Source organism: Caloenas nicobarica, chromosome 1 (assembly GCF_036013445.1).
Source record: "Caloenas nicobarica isolate bCalNic1 chromosome 1, bCalNic1.hap1, whole genome shotgun sequence".
Taxonomy (NCBI): Eukaryota; Metazoa; Chordata; class Aves; order Columbiformes; family Columbidae; genus Caloenas; species Caloenas nicobarica.
Genome location: NC_088245.1, coordinates 175,659,551 through 175,679,478, shown reverse-complemented (window position 1 = coordinate 175,679,478; position 19,928 = coordinate 175,659,551). Strand labels below are relative to the sequence as shown.

General features: G+C 35.0%; 1 protein-coding gene across 7 annotated transcripts in view; it reads right to left on the bottom strand.

Moving 5' to 3' along the window:
• Positions 1-19,928, bottom strand: part of PCDH9 (protocadherin 9) — a 680,268-nt gene that overhangs the window by 260,727 nt on the left and 399,613 nt on the right. The window contains exon 4 of one of the 7 annotated variants that reach the window (XM_065642184.1): positions 4,801-4,836. The exons of the other annotated variants lie outside the window; for them this stretch is intronic. Within the exon in view, the coding sequence (XP_065498256.1) occupies positions 4,801-4,836 (36 nt within the window). The remainder of the gene's footprint in view (positions 1-4,800; positions 4,837-19,928) is intronic. 7 annotated transcript variants of the gene reach the window in all.

Below are 19,928 nucleotides of genomic sequence, written 5' to 3'. Positions count from 1 at the left end.
GGACTAGGAAATGGATGGAAGAGACAAGGAGAAATCCACTGAGAAAATAAACTATCTAAGAGAAAACACTGTCTGATTGACTGCAGTAGGACAAAACTCTTCTGGGAATGAACTAAAATTCAGTGCTGAATGATCAGAAATTGATTTGCTTCAAATCTAGGCATTAAAAGATATAGGTTAAAGGATTAAAAAAACATCCCCTGGAAAATCTGTATGATGAATCCTACTCTGAAATAGATTTTGTCCTTCCCCTCATCATATAAAATGTGTACATGATACTAGGGAAATTGTTATAATTTCTACAAATGACCAATTAAGGAGAAAATAGTAGGTTACTTTTCAAGTCAGTGGACAGAAATAGGCATTTGCCAAGGATGCCAAGTTTAAGACATCATCCTTAGTATGGGATGAATGACTTCCTGTCAGTGCTACTTATTTGCTGTTGACTAAACCCAATGTCTACATAACCTCCTCTAAGTAAGATGAAATGTTACTGAAATCAAGTAATTTCACCTTTAGTTTCTGGGTTTTATTCCCTGAATTATTAGTTTAGGTTCTGAGAGTTGAGATCATGCATGCAACAGTGGCTTATGCTCCACTTCTTCAAAGCCACAAAGGGTACTAATATCCTTTGATTCTGCACTGAAGAATAAATGCATCAATATTTGCAAGGCATTCAGATACAGTAGAGATAAATGTCATAGCAAATTCCATGAGAAAACTAATAGCTTTGTTTTCAAAACAGGATATGAACACTGCAACAAATCACATCAACATATAGTGAACAACACGGAGAAAGGCAAACACTGAGGTTAGCACATTAACGTGGACTGAATATTCTGTGCACTGAAGAGGATCAAGTTTTTTTCTGGAAATAATGATTAATATACGATCAGTTAATAAAAGGCTATTGTAATTCCTGCACACAAGGGGGCTGAACTGAGTTTCCAGTAAAAACATCAATGCTAGCTTCTGGGTGCTAGATTCTGCAACATTAAAATTATGATTAAATATACTTTTCTCTTAGTAGATATACCACAGCATCTTGTAAACAAGTAGGGAGAGAGGATGTTGCCAAGACATCCACACAAGTATGAGATTTAGTCCTATTAGGAGGAAGAAGATCAAAGTAATTGGAAACAAAATCTATGCTTTCAATAAAACTTTTTTCAATCATCTTTGCCAAGTAATTGTAAATCTTTTGGAAATGTGGTTCAGTTTTTTTCTGTTTCTTTTATTTATATCCTTTTTATCCTAGCCCAGGAGTTTTAATTGCTTCTCTTCTTTATGAATTAAAAACAGACATTACAAAAGACATTCAAGTTTCTGGTTTTCACTCTGCCTGTTAAAGCCCTCACCGGAAAACACTATTTTTTACCTTACTTCCATTAAGCTAAACACATCTTTGTTTGACATTCCCTCACATTTTTCAGCACTCACTGTTTAGTTTCTATTTATAGGTCTCACGGATTGCTTCCACAAAGGCTTACTTGGCTCAATTTGTATGCTAGTCTAAGTGGCAAGAAACAACAACAGTGTTCAGGACTGACACTCTCCTCTCTTTGGAGAGAAAGCCACTGTGAAAAGTGAACCTATGCACACAGTCATTGAGAAATCTGAAAGTGCTGTGATTGGAAGTGACAATGTGGCTTGCTTAGTGAAGATTTGTTTTGAATGTACAGCTTCAGAATTATTTACTAATTAAAAATGTTTTACCATGGAGAAACCTGTTGAGATTTGCCTCTTGTTTCCCGGGGTGCAGGAGCATGAAATCATGGATGAACGAGCTATAGCACCATAATTTGCTTCTGTCAGTTTAAATGAAAAGGTCTGAAATGAACTGGTGAAATTAGTTTACAACATTTTTTCCCACCAGTAAATGCAATTTAATTTTATGGTAAACTGTAAAATCATACCCAGCTTTCACAAACTTCTAATCTTACACCAGACAGCAGAATTATTTGCCCTATACTTCATTCCATGCCCTTTTTATACTGGGGAAATGAAGGTATCAACTAATTGATGCTGAATTCCTAACATTCGGCATTGAGAAGAATATGTCACTTGCATGTGGGTAAGGCCAAAATACACCTATGCACACAGGCAGCTCCTACTCTCCACTTGGTCTCCTCCTTCATAGTAGGCTAAGGTTGTGTTATTCCGATGTTTACTGTGTTGAAACAAATAGCAGCTAGAAAGAAAGACCTTAAGCATTGGGGTGGAAGAAAGAAAGGACGCTTGCTGGCAGTAACAGATATACATATGACTGAAGATGACTAGTATCACTCTTACTAACAGTAGAATAAAGTCACTCAGCTGTGAAATGGCTCATAATTAGGATGACCTCATTCAAAACCCAGATACAGCAAGATACTAGATAAGCAAATCAAAATTATCACCTCAGTTCTTGAAAGACAGATAGCACGTAGTATCCATCTGTTAAAAGATACCACCTGTTGTATCAGCTCCCTACGTCACCTCAAGTATTAAGCATGAAAGTCCATTAATTCAACAATTAAGTCGATCCATGCACAAGAGGGTGAGCAGTTTTTCTCTGCTACTCAGTTTCTCATACCAGCAAGGAAGAACCAGGACAACTCCAGAACAACATTATCTGTCCCCTTTAGGACTTCATCTCCACCTCTTGATTAATAATACAGAATGCACTGAGCAAATACAACACAGGCTACATAAAAAGTGGGTTGTCTTTTGACACAAGGTCATTATTTTCTGTTTCACATCCAGAAATAAATTTAATGGAGTTTTTTGTTGTGTTCCTCTGAGCAAAGGCTAAATTTTATGTGCTTAAACCCACCACCTCAAAATTCTCAGTTACCAGCATGTGTTATTTCAGCCAAAACTTAATAATAAGTTACATGCATAACCTGTGATTGCCAATATATGCATGTTTACAAAAAATATAAGTTTCAGTGTATAAAGAAGCTATGCTCTGTGATTCAGACTCCACCTCTGTGGCTGGGAATTAGTATCTTCACATTGGGTTAACCATTTTCTTGCTGTCAGCAATCATAAGAAGGAAATCTAATATGTTCTCTGGGCAGAAAATGGCAAAGGGCTATTAGTAAATGTAAAATCATGTTTATTGGGAAGTGATAGAGGATTCTTTAGGAAAATTCAGAGATCTGTATCACAACTGACTTACACTTATAGAATGCCTCAGTGAGGTTTAAATCTTACAAATATAAGGTGGGGTTGGGTATAAAAATCATGTACGACTCAAAACCTCTTCAGTGAAGACAGACTTTTAAGCGACATAATGTTGACATAAGAAGTGAATCTCAATTACATAGCTAAGTGATTTTGTATCCTGAAGCCAGCTAAATATAAAGAGTGAGAAAAAACCTCTCATCACTGAAAGAGCTGACAGGGAAATCACTCTTCCTGGAATGTAAGAGGTAGTGTGCCAGGCTGAGCAAGTTCTGCAAAATCATGGCAAGACTGACTTATTGTATTGATGATGTTTGATTAAAAAGGGATGCGGTTTTCTCAGACAGTGTGACATTTCTAGGGAAACCCTTAAAACATACTAGGCCTGATCAATATTCAGTAAAGCTAAAAGCAAAAGGAGCTTGAATGTGCCCTTCAATTATATTAATTCTCCTTAGCTGGATGAGATTTCTTTCTGTATCACCATAAGATTTCTCTATCTGCACTCTGGTGCACTTATATAAATAGAAGTCAACACTTAGTTTTAATGTATACATAAAAACGTGATTTTGTCTTCTTCAATTTTTATGCGCAATTTTATGTAGAGTTTATTTCTTCCTTTTTGGATAGTGTCAAACACAAATAATGCTGAATTGCCTAGGAAAAGAAAAAAATCAAAACCCCCCCAAAAACCTGAAACCCAAATATCCCCCAAACCTCCACCTTTCATAGTAATGTCATTCTTCTAATAAAATATTTGTAACAGACCGATATGATTATAAGCAGGACAGTTTGGTACCATACAAGCCAATTTCATTCTACTGTTCCGATTATCCATTTCCAATACAGCCAGAAGGTGCATTAGCACCTCCAACCAGATTTCAATGGACCTGCAGAGTCACAATGAAATCACAAACGACACAGGTCCTCATCTACACTGAGACAGGGACTGAGGAAGCTGGACAACAACAGCCTAAAGATCTGGTTAGGCACAAATTCTGAGCAAGATGAAAAACAACATTCTATAGAATAGTGTTATGTCAGCCAAGCATATGTTGTTGGAACCCCATCAAAATCCCAGTTTTGCCAGTTGAGAATTTATTCCATGAAGCTGCTTTTATATTTTTAGTTTCTCTCTGAGACTAAGAGATTTGCAGTCTCACAGTCAATGTAAGTGTTCAGGGAAATTTTTGTGTTCCTGAAAGATATTTACCTGTTTTTGACAACATAAATGTGTATTGGATTTTTTTCCCCTGAAACAATGTTATTTTGGCTAGGACAACCTTCTATTTAATCTTTAGTTCTTAAAAAAGTTATAATCTTCATCTGAAGAATTCTGTGCATTTAGAATTTACATTTGCATGTAGGAACTGATCTTTGGGGAAATAAATTTTCTAATTACTTCTTATTCTGCAATCTTCTTTTCACTTTCCTTATTTTTATTTTGTCACTTAAATGATATTTTAAGTAATATTTCTCTCTAGATTCCTATCTCTAGGTCTTTACATCCAGACACTGCTCAAATTTTAAGGACTCTTTCTGTCCTACAGATTTTAAAAGACATTTCTCAGCTATGTCTGCACAACTAAAATCCCTATCCATCTGTTTACCTTATACCCTGATTACAGCAACAGCTCTTCCTTACACTGTATAAAATGCAGTCCTGCTCTATTCATTTCCATGAAGAACACTATCACAAAGATAATCTAACTGCATTTTCCCTGCTTATGTTTTAAAGGTAACACATAAAAAATTGAGTTAAAAGGAGAAGAAAATAATAAAGTGTATCCACAAAATTCTTCTCCCCTAAATGCATGTCTGTTGATCTTCATAAGGTGTTAGGCCCTTCTCACTGCACAAGGGCAGCAGAGCTAGCAGTGCATCATCTCACATCACAAGACTTACCTGCTGAGTAAATCTTCAAAACAACAGCAAAAGCAGTCATGCTGCTCAGTGAAGGAGAGAGCACAGGGTAAGGGATCACAACAGCTGGAGTGAAATGCAATGCTGGTGCCTCTGTACATATCTCTGGAACTAGATCTGGTTTTCAGTTATCTATATTTTGCCTTACATATCTGAGAGTGGCAGTTGTTCTCCTGTCTGGAATATGTATAGAGAAAGCAGGCATATTTCCACACAAGCAAAAATATCGCACCTCTGAAGCATTTCCTAATCAACTTCTATTCCACAGTAGTTTTTCAGCAAACTTCAATGGAGCTTCTACTTCCAGCCGGCTGCGACTGAAACATACTGTTCAACCTGCCATCAAGGACATGAAACCCTTTTCTCAAGCAGCAGTTTTCATTGGTACATATAGAGTGCAGAGTAACACAAAAAGGGGTTCAGACCCTTTTGGAACCAGTCATGCTGGTTTCCAGAAATATCTTAACTCAGTGACCATAGAGGACACAGTCCCTTATGTGAGACTCAGTAGTAACCTTTTTCAAGAGAACTTGTTCACAGTGTCTGTAACTAAACAAAAGCAAAAAAACTCTGAAAAATAATTCATATAGTCTGTATATAACAGTTCTCATTCCTGAGAACAAAACCTGTGAGCTTTTGAGCTTTTAGCTTTTAGCTTTGAGCTGTAAGCTTTTAGCTGTGAGCTGTGAGCATTTAGACAAACCACTCTTCTTGTGTGAGTTTACTTTCCAAAAGTTTTCTAGTTTTCTTTTTTTTTTTTTTTTTTGTCTTCATGAAACATCCTGTCTGTTACATTAGGTGCAGCTATTTCAGATTCTCTTGCTGCTGCTCTTCTCTGGCACACAGTGACAGGCTGAGCCTCTTCACAGCACTGGGATGCTCATAGTCTTGTTCTCAGGCTGCAGCCAAGCAGAAGGTTTAGCTCAGCATTTATCACTGTAATCTGTGATACTGGTGCTAGTTTTATGATATTTTAGGAGTCTACATAGTTTCATATGGTTTAAGGTGAGAGGGGACTATTAGATCATCTACTCTGACCTCCCATATTTCATAAACCATTAAGCTTCACCCACAAGCTCTTAAATTAAGCCCAAAGACTTTAGTTAGCACTTCAGTTCTCAGAAGACTAAGCTTTGTGCCAAAGGCAGACAGAAAATGAGAAAAAACAGATGCTACCAATCCAAAGTCCTCTGCAATGGCAGACAATTGATTAAGTGAGATAAGTGATTTATATACACTTTCTCTGGTGTTAAGAAGGCATTTGCTGTAGTGGCTGAAAATTGGGAAACGTGAATTTTATACCCTGCTCTGGTTGCTGACTTCACACAAGCCTCTTCCTCCTTGTTTGCCTCCAGTACTAATTTCTGGAATAGTTGTAATTAAAATTTCCTTTCTAAAATCTTATTAATATACTGTTCATGAGATAGACTTATGAAATACTTATATAGATGTCTTTCTTTAAGCAATGCTTAGTTAGGAAAAAGAACTAGCACAGCCTTGCTGTTTGCTATTCTGTTTCTTAATTCAAACCCTCTGCTAGCTTCCATGGGGACATGAGGCAGTAAATGGACAGTCTTCTGTTTCCGCACCTTGCCTTCTCTGTCTCCTAAAGTTGTAGCTCACTAGTAACTGCCACCAAACATGAGATGGTCTAGTCATTCAGTCGAAATTAAAATCCCATAGGAATGGGAAGAAAAATGTGGGTGGAAGATTGTTACAGGATTACTAAGGTATGATAAGAGGCATTCAAGGTTAGCAGCACAATTTCACCTTCCAGTAATTCATGCTGAAGAAAAAAGGTGGCACAAGACAACGATGCAGTTCTTCATACACCTTACTTACAAAATGGCAGTCTAATTACTTCTACAAGTCACTTTTTAAAGCATATGTTAAACACTTGGAGTAGTTTGAGAAAAAGAAAATGCTGGAAGCATTTTCTACTGGAACTGTGAAACAGCTCACAGTGTATTGTAATTTTACCGAAATTTTGTTTCAAAGAAGCAAAAAGCTGACGATGTTGACTGTCTTTAATCCTTTCTTCTGAAATTACTATTCATAGAATTGAAAGAGATCTACTAGGTTAGCAAATCCAAAACCATGCTGTCATAGACAGCCATGAAATGTCATCCTGTTCTATTTTCTGTTTGTATTATTCTGTGTATTAGAGTACAAAGTAGTATTTAAATAAAACTGATTATTCTGAAATTATTTTTTTAAAATCCCTTCATATGAATTTTCAGATTTATTTCCAATTCAGAAGCAAGGCACATTTCAAAAGCTTGAGATAACTCGGAAAAAATATTAAAAAAAAAGACCTTCAAAATGCTCTAAAATAAATGCTTCTTAGAAATGGCAGCCTTCTTATAACATTTTTTCTACTGCTTCAAAAATTCTTCCAAATAAATCTGACAGGGCAGCAAACAGGAGAAAAAATTGGTAGCAAATAGGAAGTGCAGTTCTCACTGTTCATCTGAGAAGAAAAACCAGCCGAGAAACAGCGAGTCTTGTATGAGCACTGCAATAAAAGCACAAAAGGCAACTCAGCAGGGTGTGCTACCACCTCCATTCATGCCGAGGTTAGTCCCATGCAGAAATCCTTGCACATGGAAGTTAGAACATACTCCATTCACTGTGTCCACACTGTGCGTCTGACAGTTTCTGCATGCCACACATTTTAGACTATAACCTGCCTGTTATGCTAAACTGCAACTCCACCACACAGGCCTGTGAAAAAAACTCATTGAATTTAATATCAACAGAACATCCTTTTAAGCCACAGGAGGCAACATGTTTAATGGATGCCAAAGCTTCTAAGATGTGTCATTCAAAGCACTCACATCTGGAGGAAATGTGTGGTATCGTTCTTGATTTTTTTTTTACTTTCTTCATTTTATACTTCTATTTTTATCTTCTTGCAATATTGCTGAGAAAAGTATTGCAAAGTTAATGAGTAATGAATGAAGGAGAAAGTGAGCAGGTGTAAAATCTACTTTGCTTGTTGCTGCATGACAACATTTTGTATGAATAAAATGCTTATGCCCTTTTTTCTCTGCAAAGAATTCACAATTCTAGCATTTAGAAATGTAATTCTTGATCTAAATAAAATGAAGCATCACTGGAATATATAGAAACAGCTTAGGCAATATTGCTTTTGGATCAAATTTGAATTCTATTAGGAAAACAGCAGCAATGATCCAATTGTTTGATGCAGAAGTCAACACAGAAATCACTGTATGTCCCTGTGATTACAGAGCCGAAGTCTTGTGGGTTTTACCAGTCTGCTTAAATTCTGAGGCTCCTGGATATCAAAGAAAAGAATTATACATTGCGAGACATTTTTGTGTCAGTGTTAAACTAACACACCTAAATCTATTTTGCTTCCCAAAGTAGTTTGCAATAAGTAACTTTGTCTTCAATTATATATTCAGATAGGAATCTCATTTTACATTTTATTCATCAACAGAAGAGATAAAAGCAGTTAGAAAATACTTGATAGCAGAGTTTTATTGCAATAGTAAATCATACCTCTGCTATAAAAGTTGAGGGAAGCATTATGTGAGGTTGTGTTACACTCCAAGATTTTTTATAGACTTGAAAAAAATCAGCAATAAATTTGAATAAGGCTGTGGAGGAAAGCAGCTGGAGATGCCAAAGAGAAGTGACACCTTTATACTGTACTCCTATTTACCATTTATCTGTCATTTTTACCTCCATATCTTGAGATTAGAAGTCTTTTTTGCATAGATAAAATGTCAGTGACAACTTTCTATTTTAACATCTTAGGCTGTTGATGACACTTTGTTTTAACAACTTCCAAAGAACTTTTAACTATTCTGTTTCTTACTTGGTAGAGAAATGAGAAATACAGAAAGGAAACATGTTTGCAGGTGAAATATTCTGTCCCTGTTCCCTTTTTTAGGTAATTAAAACTAGTGCAGGTTGAAATAATAACGAACAGCTTGGAATTTTTTGTTGTAAATAATAAAAATTAATATGAGTTACTCCAATTACAATATTTAGCTATAAAAATATAATTGATAGATTGTATGCATCTGTATTTTAGCTAGAACATATTCTACTGCTTATTATTAATAGAAATAAATATACTAAAATTTAAGGATAACGCAATATTCAATATTGACTTCTTTTGTTTTGCAGGGGGTGGGAGAATCGCAACACCTTTCAGATAATGCTAGTAAATCACTTCAAAATCTAATCCTGAGGCAAACTATAGGCATAATCCTCTTCTCAATAGTTCCAGAGCCTATAATACTAGTAGTGAATTTAATAAAGGATTTAGATACCTTTGTAGCTAAAGGTCAGCAAGTGGTTGTTGGTGGTGGTTTTATTTTTTTTTTAATAAATTCCTAGTTTCACAGGTTTATAATTTACAAATCCTTCTGAACTGAAGATATTATCACAAATGAATCTGTAGGTATTTCTAGAGTACTAAAAAAATCATGGCGCAACACAAAGCCTTTCGTTTATGCTTCTGACTGACTGAAGTTACTTTCAAAAGTAATTTTCAAAATGCTCTTGCAACTTTTTTTTTTTAATGATTAAAGCAAAACGAACTTAGAGTCATCCTGAATATTATAGAAACCAAAATTTTTTTTCAGCCTTTATTTAGGGAAAAAAATTCCCATCCTTTATGCACAGAAAAGTCCCAATTTTGTGAACATTTTCTACAACCATCTTTGTTGTATATCTAGGGCTTCTATATACAAATGTATCCTGTTGCTGTTTCTCCTGTAACAATTCTGAAATATATTGAAAAGGCCATTCTCTATGAATAGAACTTTGTGTAGTTTTCTACGAGGTTTAACATTCAGAACGTTTCATGGGCTACAGTTAGAGACAATTTCACCTCCTATTTTGTAAATAAGAAGGTTATATTTCAAGATGTTGATTAGAAAAATAAATTAAAACCAGTCCAACTTGAAAGTGCTGAAGTATATTTTGCCCTTTCTGAATTTGAAAACACTGAATGTCGGTGTTATATGAGTTATCCCAGGCAATTTTAAACTTGCATTAGTAGTAAATGCTGCGCACATGAAATGCAAACACCTTCCATGCTCAACCCAAACCTGTCTGTACCCCTTATCTTAACACGTTTAAACAGGAATGACATTAATATAACTGTGACACCAACATCAGTCATCATTCAGGAAAGTTGTTCATGGGTAATACATTATTTCTCCAAAACCAAATGAAAACCAAGAGTATCCATCAAATCCCTCGTAACCATAGCTGGAATAATTAGAAATTATTAAAGTTTATGTTTCTTTATATTAAAAAAGAAAATAAATCTGTTTCTAGTTACATCTAGATAGCTTTCATTCATAACTTCAGATAAAAAGCTGGCCTAAAATACACCTGACAAAATACTTCATAATTTCACAGCCAACATATCTGTGCCTGCATAGCAGGTCTGTGTATTTCCATGCCTTTGTACATATGTGGACAGGTAGGTAGATAGGCAGATCACACTCTAGAAAAGTGCACAAAGATTTTCTGTTATACAGAATATTCCTGAAGATCTATATTTGTGTCTCATTATCCAGGGAAGGTACTGAAATGACTGTTTTGGATTCTGTAAAAAAGGGGGTAGGGTGAGTGTTTCTTTTCATTTATTCAGAGATCCACAGAACACTGCCAAATTAATAGTATACATAGAAAAGAGTGCCAATTTGTATTATTTTAACCCTCAGCTAACCAAATATTTTCTGTTGAAATGTTTTTAACATAATAACTTTGTTTTAAAGGAGGCAAATCACCATCATTTACCTTTGCCCAGCATCTCATAAAATGAGGGACTCAGTAAACTTGTGGTGACAAACACAAAGATCTGTTCCTGAAGGAAAGTAACACAACATGATATTCAATCAGTCTAAAGTTTTACTCCCTGCCCCTCACTTCTACACTATATAATTACCTACTCTAAAAATGAAACATCATCATCACGATTGGCAACTTACAAACTAAAATGATGTGGCTGGATAGTGAAAGTTCCTAAAATTAATTTGAGAGGTATTATCAGGTTACTAAAATGAATGAAAAAAATCTGTATTTTGCATTGTTTTGTTCTGGTTTATTTTGCTTTTTTTTTGTTTTGTTTTTCAGCCAGATAGTGGTGTTTGTCCAAGTCTGGTCAGAGGAGATCATTCGGAGCAGTCTTCAGTTAAGAAAGCTTTAAGAATTTCAGATTTCTTGTTTCACTATAGAGCTTGATTAATATTTGTGAAACTAATGAAATGTTATAACCAAATGTCACTATCTCTAGAATGAATAACATTGTGTAGTGGCTGCTTTCCATTCTTATACTTTGAATGGGAGATAAAATTTCACACATTTTATTAAAATTAAAAATCCAATCTCAGTTAATTGTCTAAACCTAGTTCAATGTAAAAAAAAAGATAAAAAATAAGGAAAATTTATAATATATTTGTATTTAGATACAAATATACTTAAAATGGGTGAGATTTGACAGCCTGTACAGGTGCCTACATCTTTCTGCTTCATCAGACAATTGTAAGGTGCCTAATTTTTCAGACAGCTGAATCTATTAAAGGCTAGCCCTCTGCCAACAGTGTTGTAGGTGTGCATCCACATGACACAATTTTATTGATAACTGGATTTTTTCTCTGCTGGTTATTTAAAAAAAAAAAAAAAAACTAATACAGAATAAAAAGTGAAAATAACCATTTTGTATTGAAAGTTACATTTACAAGTTCGACATATCACTGAACCAGCATTTCTAAAGACTATGAAATGTCAAAGATTTTTTTCAAGCCTGAGAAAAAAAAAAGTTTGTAAGTTGTCAATCTTCTCTTTTAAATAGCAAATCCTGAATTTTCTAAATTAATGTATTCATTTTTGTGACTGCCTGTCTACTATTACTGTCAAAACTGATTCAGGTTCACTAAGTGCTCAGAAATCTTAGCTGTGACACTAAAGTTTTAACTCTTTCAGATGAGCGAGTGAGGAACACCTAAATGCATACTTCTAATAAACTGACTTCTTGATTAAAGAAAGGAAAAAACAAAACAAACAAACAAACAAACAAACAAAACAACAAAAACAACAAAACTGAAAGACAAGGATGTAGCGTGGTAACATGGGTCTCTAGCCTCCTGTCAGTCAACTCGATGGGGAGTTTGACTACAGAGCTGCAATGAAGGGTACTGGAATTAACTTTTCTTGCAGCTGAGCTGTTTGATGATACTCAGGCACAGCTGTCAAACTTTAGAGAACAGTGCGATCAATGTATTTCAGTCCTGAAATCTAAGAATCACATGTTTAAGTTGAAATTAGACATCCTGGATAACTTACCCTTAAGTTTTTATTCAAAGGCAAAAGTATTTAGAGAGAAATAGGCATCTCTACAGAACATCTATTTTATCTCCTCTGACCAAACAAACCTGACTTTTCTAAGATGTGTGACATAGATGTTTAAAGTAGAATAAGTCTTTTTCCTAAGCAGAAAAATCACCTTGCTCACCTTTCCAAACCACTTGCTGGTTGAGGATTTGAAGCAGTGGAGCCAGCAGTGAAAAACATATTTGCTGCTTTAGATTGAAAAATCACTTTATTCAAATGTATATAATTCTACGTTATGTTAACACAAATTTGAATTTAAATTATATTCTGAACATCTGGTGTTTATTTATGAAAACAGAGATATAAAATTGCATCCAAAGCTATAGTATATGTATGGGGCACTCAGCTAAAAGAATAACTCTTCTGACATGTACATAAAAATATATTATACATACTTATCTCACAAAAATATTTGAGGATTGATGTTTACAAACTCTCCAGAAAAAGGTCTCAATTATACTTTGAAAATAAACCCTTTTTGTTGGTATTCAGCTTTTCTGAATTTATAGGACTTTTAAATTACATCTGTTATGATCAACGAAAGGAGAGAATATCATGGAAGTTAGTTGACTATGGCAATTTCTGGTTTTAATACTGTTCTGTGAATATGCCTCATTTGTCTTCTAATGTTACATTGCTACAAGCCAATCACAAAAATGCATAGATCAATTATTTTAACCTGGTGATGCAACTGCAGTTATAATTTACTCGTAAATCTTCAACGCTATCCTGATATTCTGTATAAAAGTCAGTTCTGGTGAGTCATTTACTATGGGTACCTTATAATTTTAATTCATTCTACCATGCAACTTGAAGCACAGAAGTGAGACCTAAACTAGGAGTCTATTTAATCAAGGCTATCTACTTGGGTGCCTCAACTGCTAGAAATGAAAGCATGAACTTTCAATTCATTGTAATGGCAATCCGGGTTTATCTTATTGCAGGGCTGGATTCATGCAGCCAGATATCATTCATACATGATCAAGCGTGCTAGCACCTTGCAATTTGGTTCTTAGTATTTTTTCTAAGTCTTTGTGATTAGTGTAAAAAATATTATTTCAAAATTTACCACATTGCCTTTTAATATCTTCTATGAAAGAAATAATAACATTGAAGCATTATAAAAGATATGTGGCTTTGAATTATATAAATAATTTACACAGCAACATAAATTTTTCAGTAGCCTTAGAAAACCAGTTATAAACACCTTTGGTAAAAATTAAGCTCAGTATGTGTGCCTACATACACACATCCTGAGAAGAAAACACTCAGAATATGCACATGCTTTCAGGTGCTGTAGCACTGAAGAATTTTAGAATTAGAGGTTACCGAAGTTGTGCCCAAGAAAATACTGATTTATTTTAAGATTTTTTTTGGCTAAGTAAATAACTGCTTCTAGCCACATTTTATCTGTGGGACACAACCATAAAATTATACTAAACTATTAATTATAATTTTCTGTTCATTTTAATGATATTTGAAAAGCTTTTGTAGCTCACTAAATGAGCTGCATGGACTCCTTTTCTGCCTGGTTAGTGACTACCAGCAAGTAACAGTGTACAGCAGGGATAGTCTAATTACTGCCAAAACCAAAGGTCACCTAATTCCAGGCAATGCAAATAGACTAATTATATTGTTTCTTAAGGAGTCTTCCAGACATGTGTCAATCAGCAAAAACAGCAAATAGCAGAATAAAAAGTTCTATACCAGCATAAATTCTACATATTTCCATTTAGAATAAGACAGTTAAATGACACCACATGAAAATGGTTGATAGGGAGTTTAATTACCATGCTTTATAAAAAGGAAACCATGGGATATTAAAAAAAAAATTAAACTCTGTGACCTTTCAGCAAGTAGTGTTTCATAATTATGTACATGCAGCCTGTAGTTACTTTTTTTAAAAAAACCCAACAATCTCTGGCTTCGTCGTCTTCCCCCCCCCGCAGCATGTCACAGATTACAGTTATTTTCTTTTTTATTCTAAATAAAGAAACTTCTCATTGGACTAATAGTTTTCATTGTTAATCTGGAAGGAAAGAAAACAGAAAAGCACCAACATAAATTAAACATTACAGAATTCCGACTTCTGCCTTCTGCTGTTTTGATTAATTGAGCTCTATGTATATTTTCTTTAAACTTTTATTTAACATCTTCGGAAAAAATTGCACTACTAGTGACACACATATCCAAATCAGCAATGGATATTTCAGTATGTTCACCAGAGCACTTCAAACAAAACCTCTAACTAGAACAGCAGTTTTCATTATAAACCATCTCTGTTACTGATTTGAAAACTTTTTCAGAAAAGTCTGTCCCCAGCAACAGAGAGAGTTCAGTGACAGCACACCGTACTAATACTATATTATTCTACCATACGGGTAACATGGTCATTAACAGCAAGAATTTAAAAAATAACAAATTATAATGCAAGATTCCGTTGAGCAAGAAGTCAAGCCTGTGAATGCTATACATGATATTCAGCCGCTGTCCATCACACTAACTGAAAGTATTGCCTATCCTGCTTCACACATATGCCTGAGTAACTAACCATCCACTGTCTCCTGTGAATGTCGTTGAAAAATAGCATCAGCTCTGAGCTACTTCCTTAATTCTCCAGCACAGATTATACCTGAAACAGTACTGAAACTTCCTAATGTGCTACATGTGTTTTAATTCTACCTTTCAAAGTTACTTAGAAATGCCATCTTTACTTAGACATGAGGCTTACAAAGGCTTTGAAGCTGCTGATAGGCAGCATGTATGGGTCCATAGACCCAGCAAAGCCTGCTCCAGAGAGCTGGAAAAGTCAAACTCCGATATGCTGAGACAAAAGCACAGAACATGAGAGGGTGCAGTTCATCCTCTTTCAAGGGCTGTCAAGAGGAAGCATAAAAGAAGGAAAACAAAACACCCACCTCACTAGTCCTGATGTTCTCTAATTCGCCAGTGCATAAGCTACTAAGAAAACAAATTACAGAAAAATGTTATGAGCAAAACCCATAATACTGGTGAGAACTGCTAAATTGTTAGGTCAATCTGAAGCTTTCATTTAAATTTGGGTTTAGGACATATTGCAGGACAGGAATGGACTCTCTGCAAACCCCACAATCAAGAAAACTTCAGCTTTGATGCAAAGCCTATGAGACGCTTCCAATTTCTCTTTTTTGGCCCAATGGGCAGTCACAAACTATTGGCCTAGCACCAGTCTAGCCCAGACACACTGTCAATTTGCACAGCTTAAGCAGCAAGGCAGGCTTGTCGCCAGTCATTGTTCTCAAAGCAGTTACACAATACCCATTGGATACAAGGTCAAATAGGTAATAGGGGAGAAAAACTAAAAAAATCTGCAGCTGCACATTCTGTGTTGCTTTCCCCCACTTTCAGGGTAGAACAGTTTAATGATATACACAGTGTGATGTTACATCCTGCAAACTGTCATCCCAAAATAATGTAATCACAGTGCCATTAGTTTGCAGTGCTTGAGTTGATTCTTCATTACCTAACTTATTGTGCTGAGTGTCAAATTACTGTATTCAAATTAAAATTGCAATTCTTCTGACACATGGTTTTCTATTGATGTAAGTAATTGTATAGGCTCAAAGTAGTGAAGAATGTATTTGCTTTTATCCACCACTTTTTCTATCCTACTTAAATAAAATTTCAGAAGAAGCAGAAGCGGCTTTCATGTGGTGAAGTGTCCACTACAGTGTTTAAATGAATAATTTACTATCCAAATTGACTGCACCGATCATCTAAATTTAGAGATATCAGACTTTTAGCAGATGGTACACTACAGACAGTAACTCTTGGTTGAAAGTGTTTCTGGAATATGCAATTTTCTATGGTAAACTGGTCCATCAAATCAATCTGGCGTTCTGCCTCTGGGGAAGGGTAGTACTTAATCCTCTATAGAAAGATGAACTTCTCCCATAATACACTTGGTCAATTGTGCGATGCTATACATTCTTGAGTGGAAGAAAAAAAATCTGTATGCTTTCAGGTAAGTAGAATTTGTTATGGTATCAACTGGAAGATAGCCAATATCCAAATAAATTATATTTTATATTAAGGGTATGACCCTAATATCCCCTAATCTTATTGACATAAATGGAAGCTCTCTACACACAGTATTTTCAGGAGCAGACAACAAATTGGCACATAGTTTAGCAGTTAGGATATAGAAAGGAAATTAAAAAATAGAAAGTGTTCATACTTTCTATTTTAGGTTAATGCACTTCTAAGGAAAGGAAATACTACTGTGGTTATTTGACTTCCTGTGTATTATAGATACTACACCTTAATTATTTCTGCTTCAAATTCAATATTTAAGCTTGATTTAGACTATATCTTTAAAAGAAGAAAATGAATAAAGGTCACATTTTTATTTCCAGTGACAGAAAAATCTACCAATTGCATCAGAAAGTAGTTTCCAGGATTAGTTAAAATATCCAGCTTATTTTTAGTTTGATTTCGTCTGTGTTCTGCTTTTAGCCATTACACTTCGACATTTTCCTGCCTACAGACTTAATAGATGAGCATTAACAATTTTTTGTTCTCCATGTAGGTATTTATAGCTTCTAATCAAATATCTACTGAGTCCTTTTTTTTTTTTTTTTTAGATTAAGCTCAGCTTCTCATTGCAAAGCACATGTTCAGTCCTTTCAATCATTTCTTTGTGCTTCTTTGGCATTTAGTGTTTTGTTTTCTTATCTGATGGTACCAGTATAGGACACAATATTCATGAAATAGTCCTCCTAATGCCAAGAGCCGAGACAATATAATCTGTTTAGTCTTATTCAATATTTGCATAGCCACATCTCTAAAAACCTTTCACTTTTGTAAGCTCACATTCCACTGTTTATCCAGTACTTCTCTCCACAAAGTTTTCACTTTGTGAAAGTGATTGCTTTCCTGAAGCATTACTTTCCCATCTGTAAATATGGTTCATCTTCCCAGGATTTTACAGTGCCCACAGTGGAATTCATATGAGTTTACCAAGTCAAATCAGAATTAACCATTTATATATTTGTTATTAAACACCAATTTTTGTGGCACCACAAAACTGTATCATTACTGAATTTAAGATTTAATTCCTCAACACACAAAGTAACAGAGAAACAAGAACCAATTTCCCTTATGGAGCACAAATCCCTTCTTGGTTCATTTTCTTCACGTTTGAAAGTTTAGCTCTCACTTTATTTGTATAATCAAATATGAAGCCGTTTGATCATGCTATTCACCCTTGATGCTGGGAAACCTGCTGCATAGTCAGATAAATCAATAAAAGAAATTAAATAACTGGTATCACAAAGTTTCTTTTTACCTTCAGTTCTTCAAGGACACATCAGTAATGCACTAATGTTACAAAGAGCTCAACAAGATGATCCAGAATGGCCAGTTCACAGGCTATTAAGCCCTGTTTGGTGCCAAGAAAAATATAATTAAATAAGCCTTGATGCTCCTTAATCAGACAATTACTGGGATTTCAAGTTCTCTATAAACATAACTGATACTGTATGCACCATCACATCAGAATAAAATCTGTAAGAGTTTGTAAACCTGAACTGTATTGTCCCAAAATTTCCTTTCAATTGCAGTGATAGTAGGAATCTATTGTACATTTTTAACTTGTCCTTTTCTGGACAGTTAAGTAAAAATGCATCCCACTTTCCTTGTTCACTTTTACAGTATTTTCCTAACTGGAAGAAAATACGAAGAATTGTTGGGATAGTGCTGACTCTGATTTATGTTTCCAGCTTTGTAAGATTTCCCCCTTACTTTGCCCATATTGAGTACCTATTGTTTTCCTCTCTTGTAATGAACACCTGGCAGCAATAGCTGGTAACAAACCCTACTAGCACTGTATTTTGAGACAGTAGCAAAACAGTAGCAAAAGCTTTGCTGTTCTATGATGGTTTGAAATAAAATCCATTTGATTATAATCCACAATAGAAAAAAAACAAAACAAAACAAAACAAAAAAAACATTGTTAACAAGCTGACCATAATAAGACATACCAGAAGTATTGCAGACTGGATGCTACATTATTTACATCCTATTTTAAACTGTCACATAATGTCAATCCACATTGGTAAGAGCTGCCACTATCTGCTTCATAGATATATGACTTGCATCATAGAATCATAGAATCGTTTTGGTTGGAAAAGACCCTCAGGATCATGATGTAAAATGGCCTCACAAATAATATAAGCATGGGTTAATTGAGTTTATAAAACATACTAGGGCCTCTTATGAAAGGTGCTATGAAATTTTTCATGGCCTATATGTCCTGAGCCATCTAAGCAAACGAAGTGTACTGTTGCAGTTTCCAAAAATGCCATAGATGTATAAAACTTAATGAAATCTATTGCAATGACACAGTGATACAAAGAAAAAAAAAAAACAAACAAAAAACATTTAAAATGAAGGGTTGATCTAGAGAGCAGAATCTGTATATACTAATTAATACTGTTCATATAGCATGCTATTAAGGGATCTTAAAATCTACTGTTTGAAATGGAATAGCTATTTTTAAGTTCTATATCTTTGAAAACAAGGGCAATTGTTCCCACAAAAAATAGTTCTACTTATAATGCACACAAACTTACAACTCTGCAAAGACCTGCAGAAGTCTTTAAGATCAGATACATAGGAATGATATTTACTGCTTCTGACTTCCTCCAATCTTGTTTGAGATCCCCAAGGAAGTCTATTACAATCCTTGAACCTTTCCCAAAGAGACAATAGCAATAACAATGCCAAGTGGGTGGGTTTTGAATAGAGGTGGCTTCCTTCTAGGTGAAATTATACTGAGCAGTATTGCTCCCTTCTGAGTGCAATCTTCCATGACCTTATAACACACAAAATTATGAGGATAAACTCTTCTTTTAATGCATAATTATATTTCTTTGTTATAATTTGCTACCACTTTTTAGCATTTGCAAACATATCTTTATCAAGTAGCTGGTCTGGCTACTGATATGAGCTCTACATTGGGCTGTACCTTAAATCAACCTGGAAACAATCCGGTATAGGAAGGTGTCATTCTGCTTGATATGCTTTGTATCCTTTTATGAGCATTTGACATCTGCTCTCCAAATCTGCTCCAGCTGCCTGTTGTTTTTCAAGTGGAGTTTGAAGTGCTGTTTTTGACCTATAAAGCCCAAAATGACTTGAAGCTTGCTTTTTTGAGAGACTGACTCACTCCCCATGTGTTAAGATTACTGACAGCACTGAAGAACCTTGGAGTGAAAGATAGGAAACTAATGACAAGGTATATGAGTGCTCTTTCACTGCAGAATTCACTTCCACACCTATCTGAAGTGATCTAAATTTGTTAATCTTCAGAATATACCAAAACCCCATCCATCTATACAGACATGTAGGTAGGACTGCTGTCATGAAAAGTGAAAAGGGGAAGGGAAGGTTTTCTGTGTGCTGTTTTCTGTGGCCAG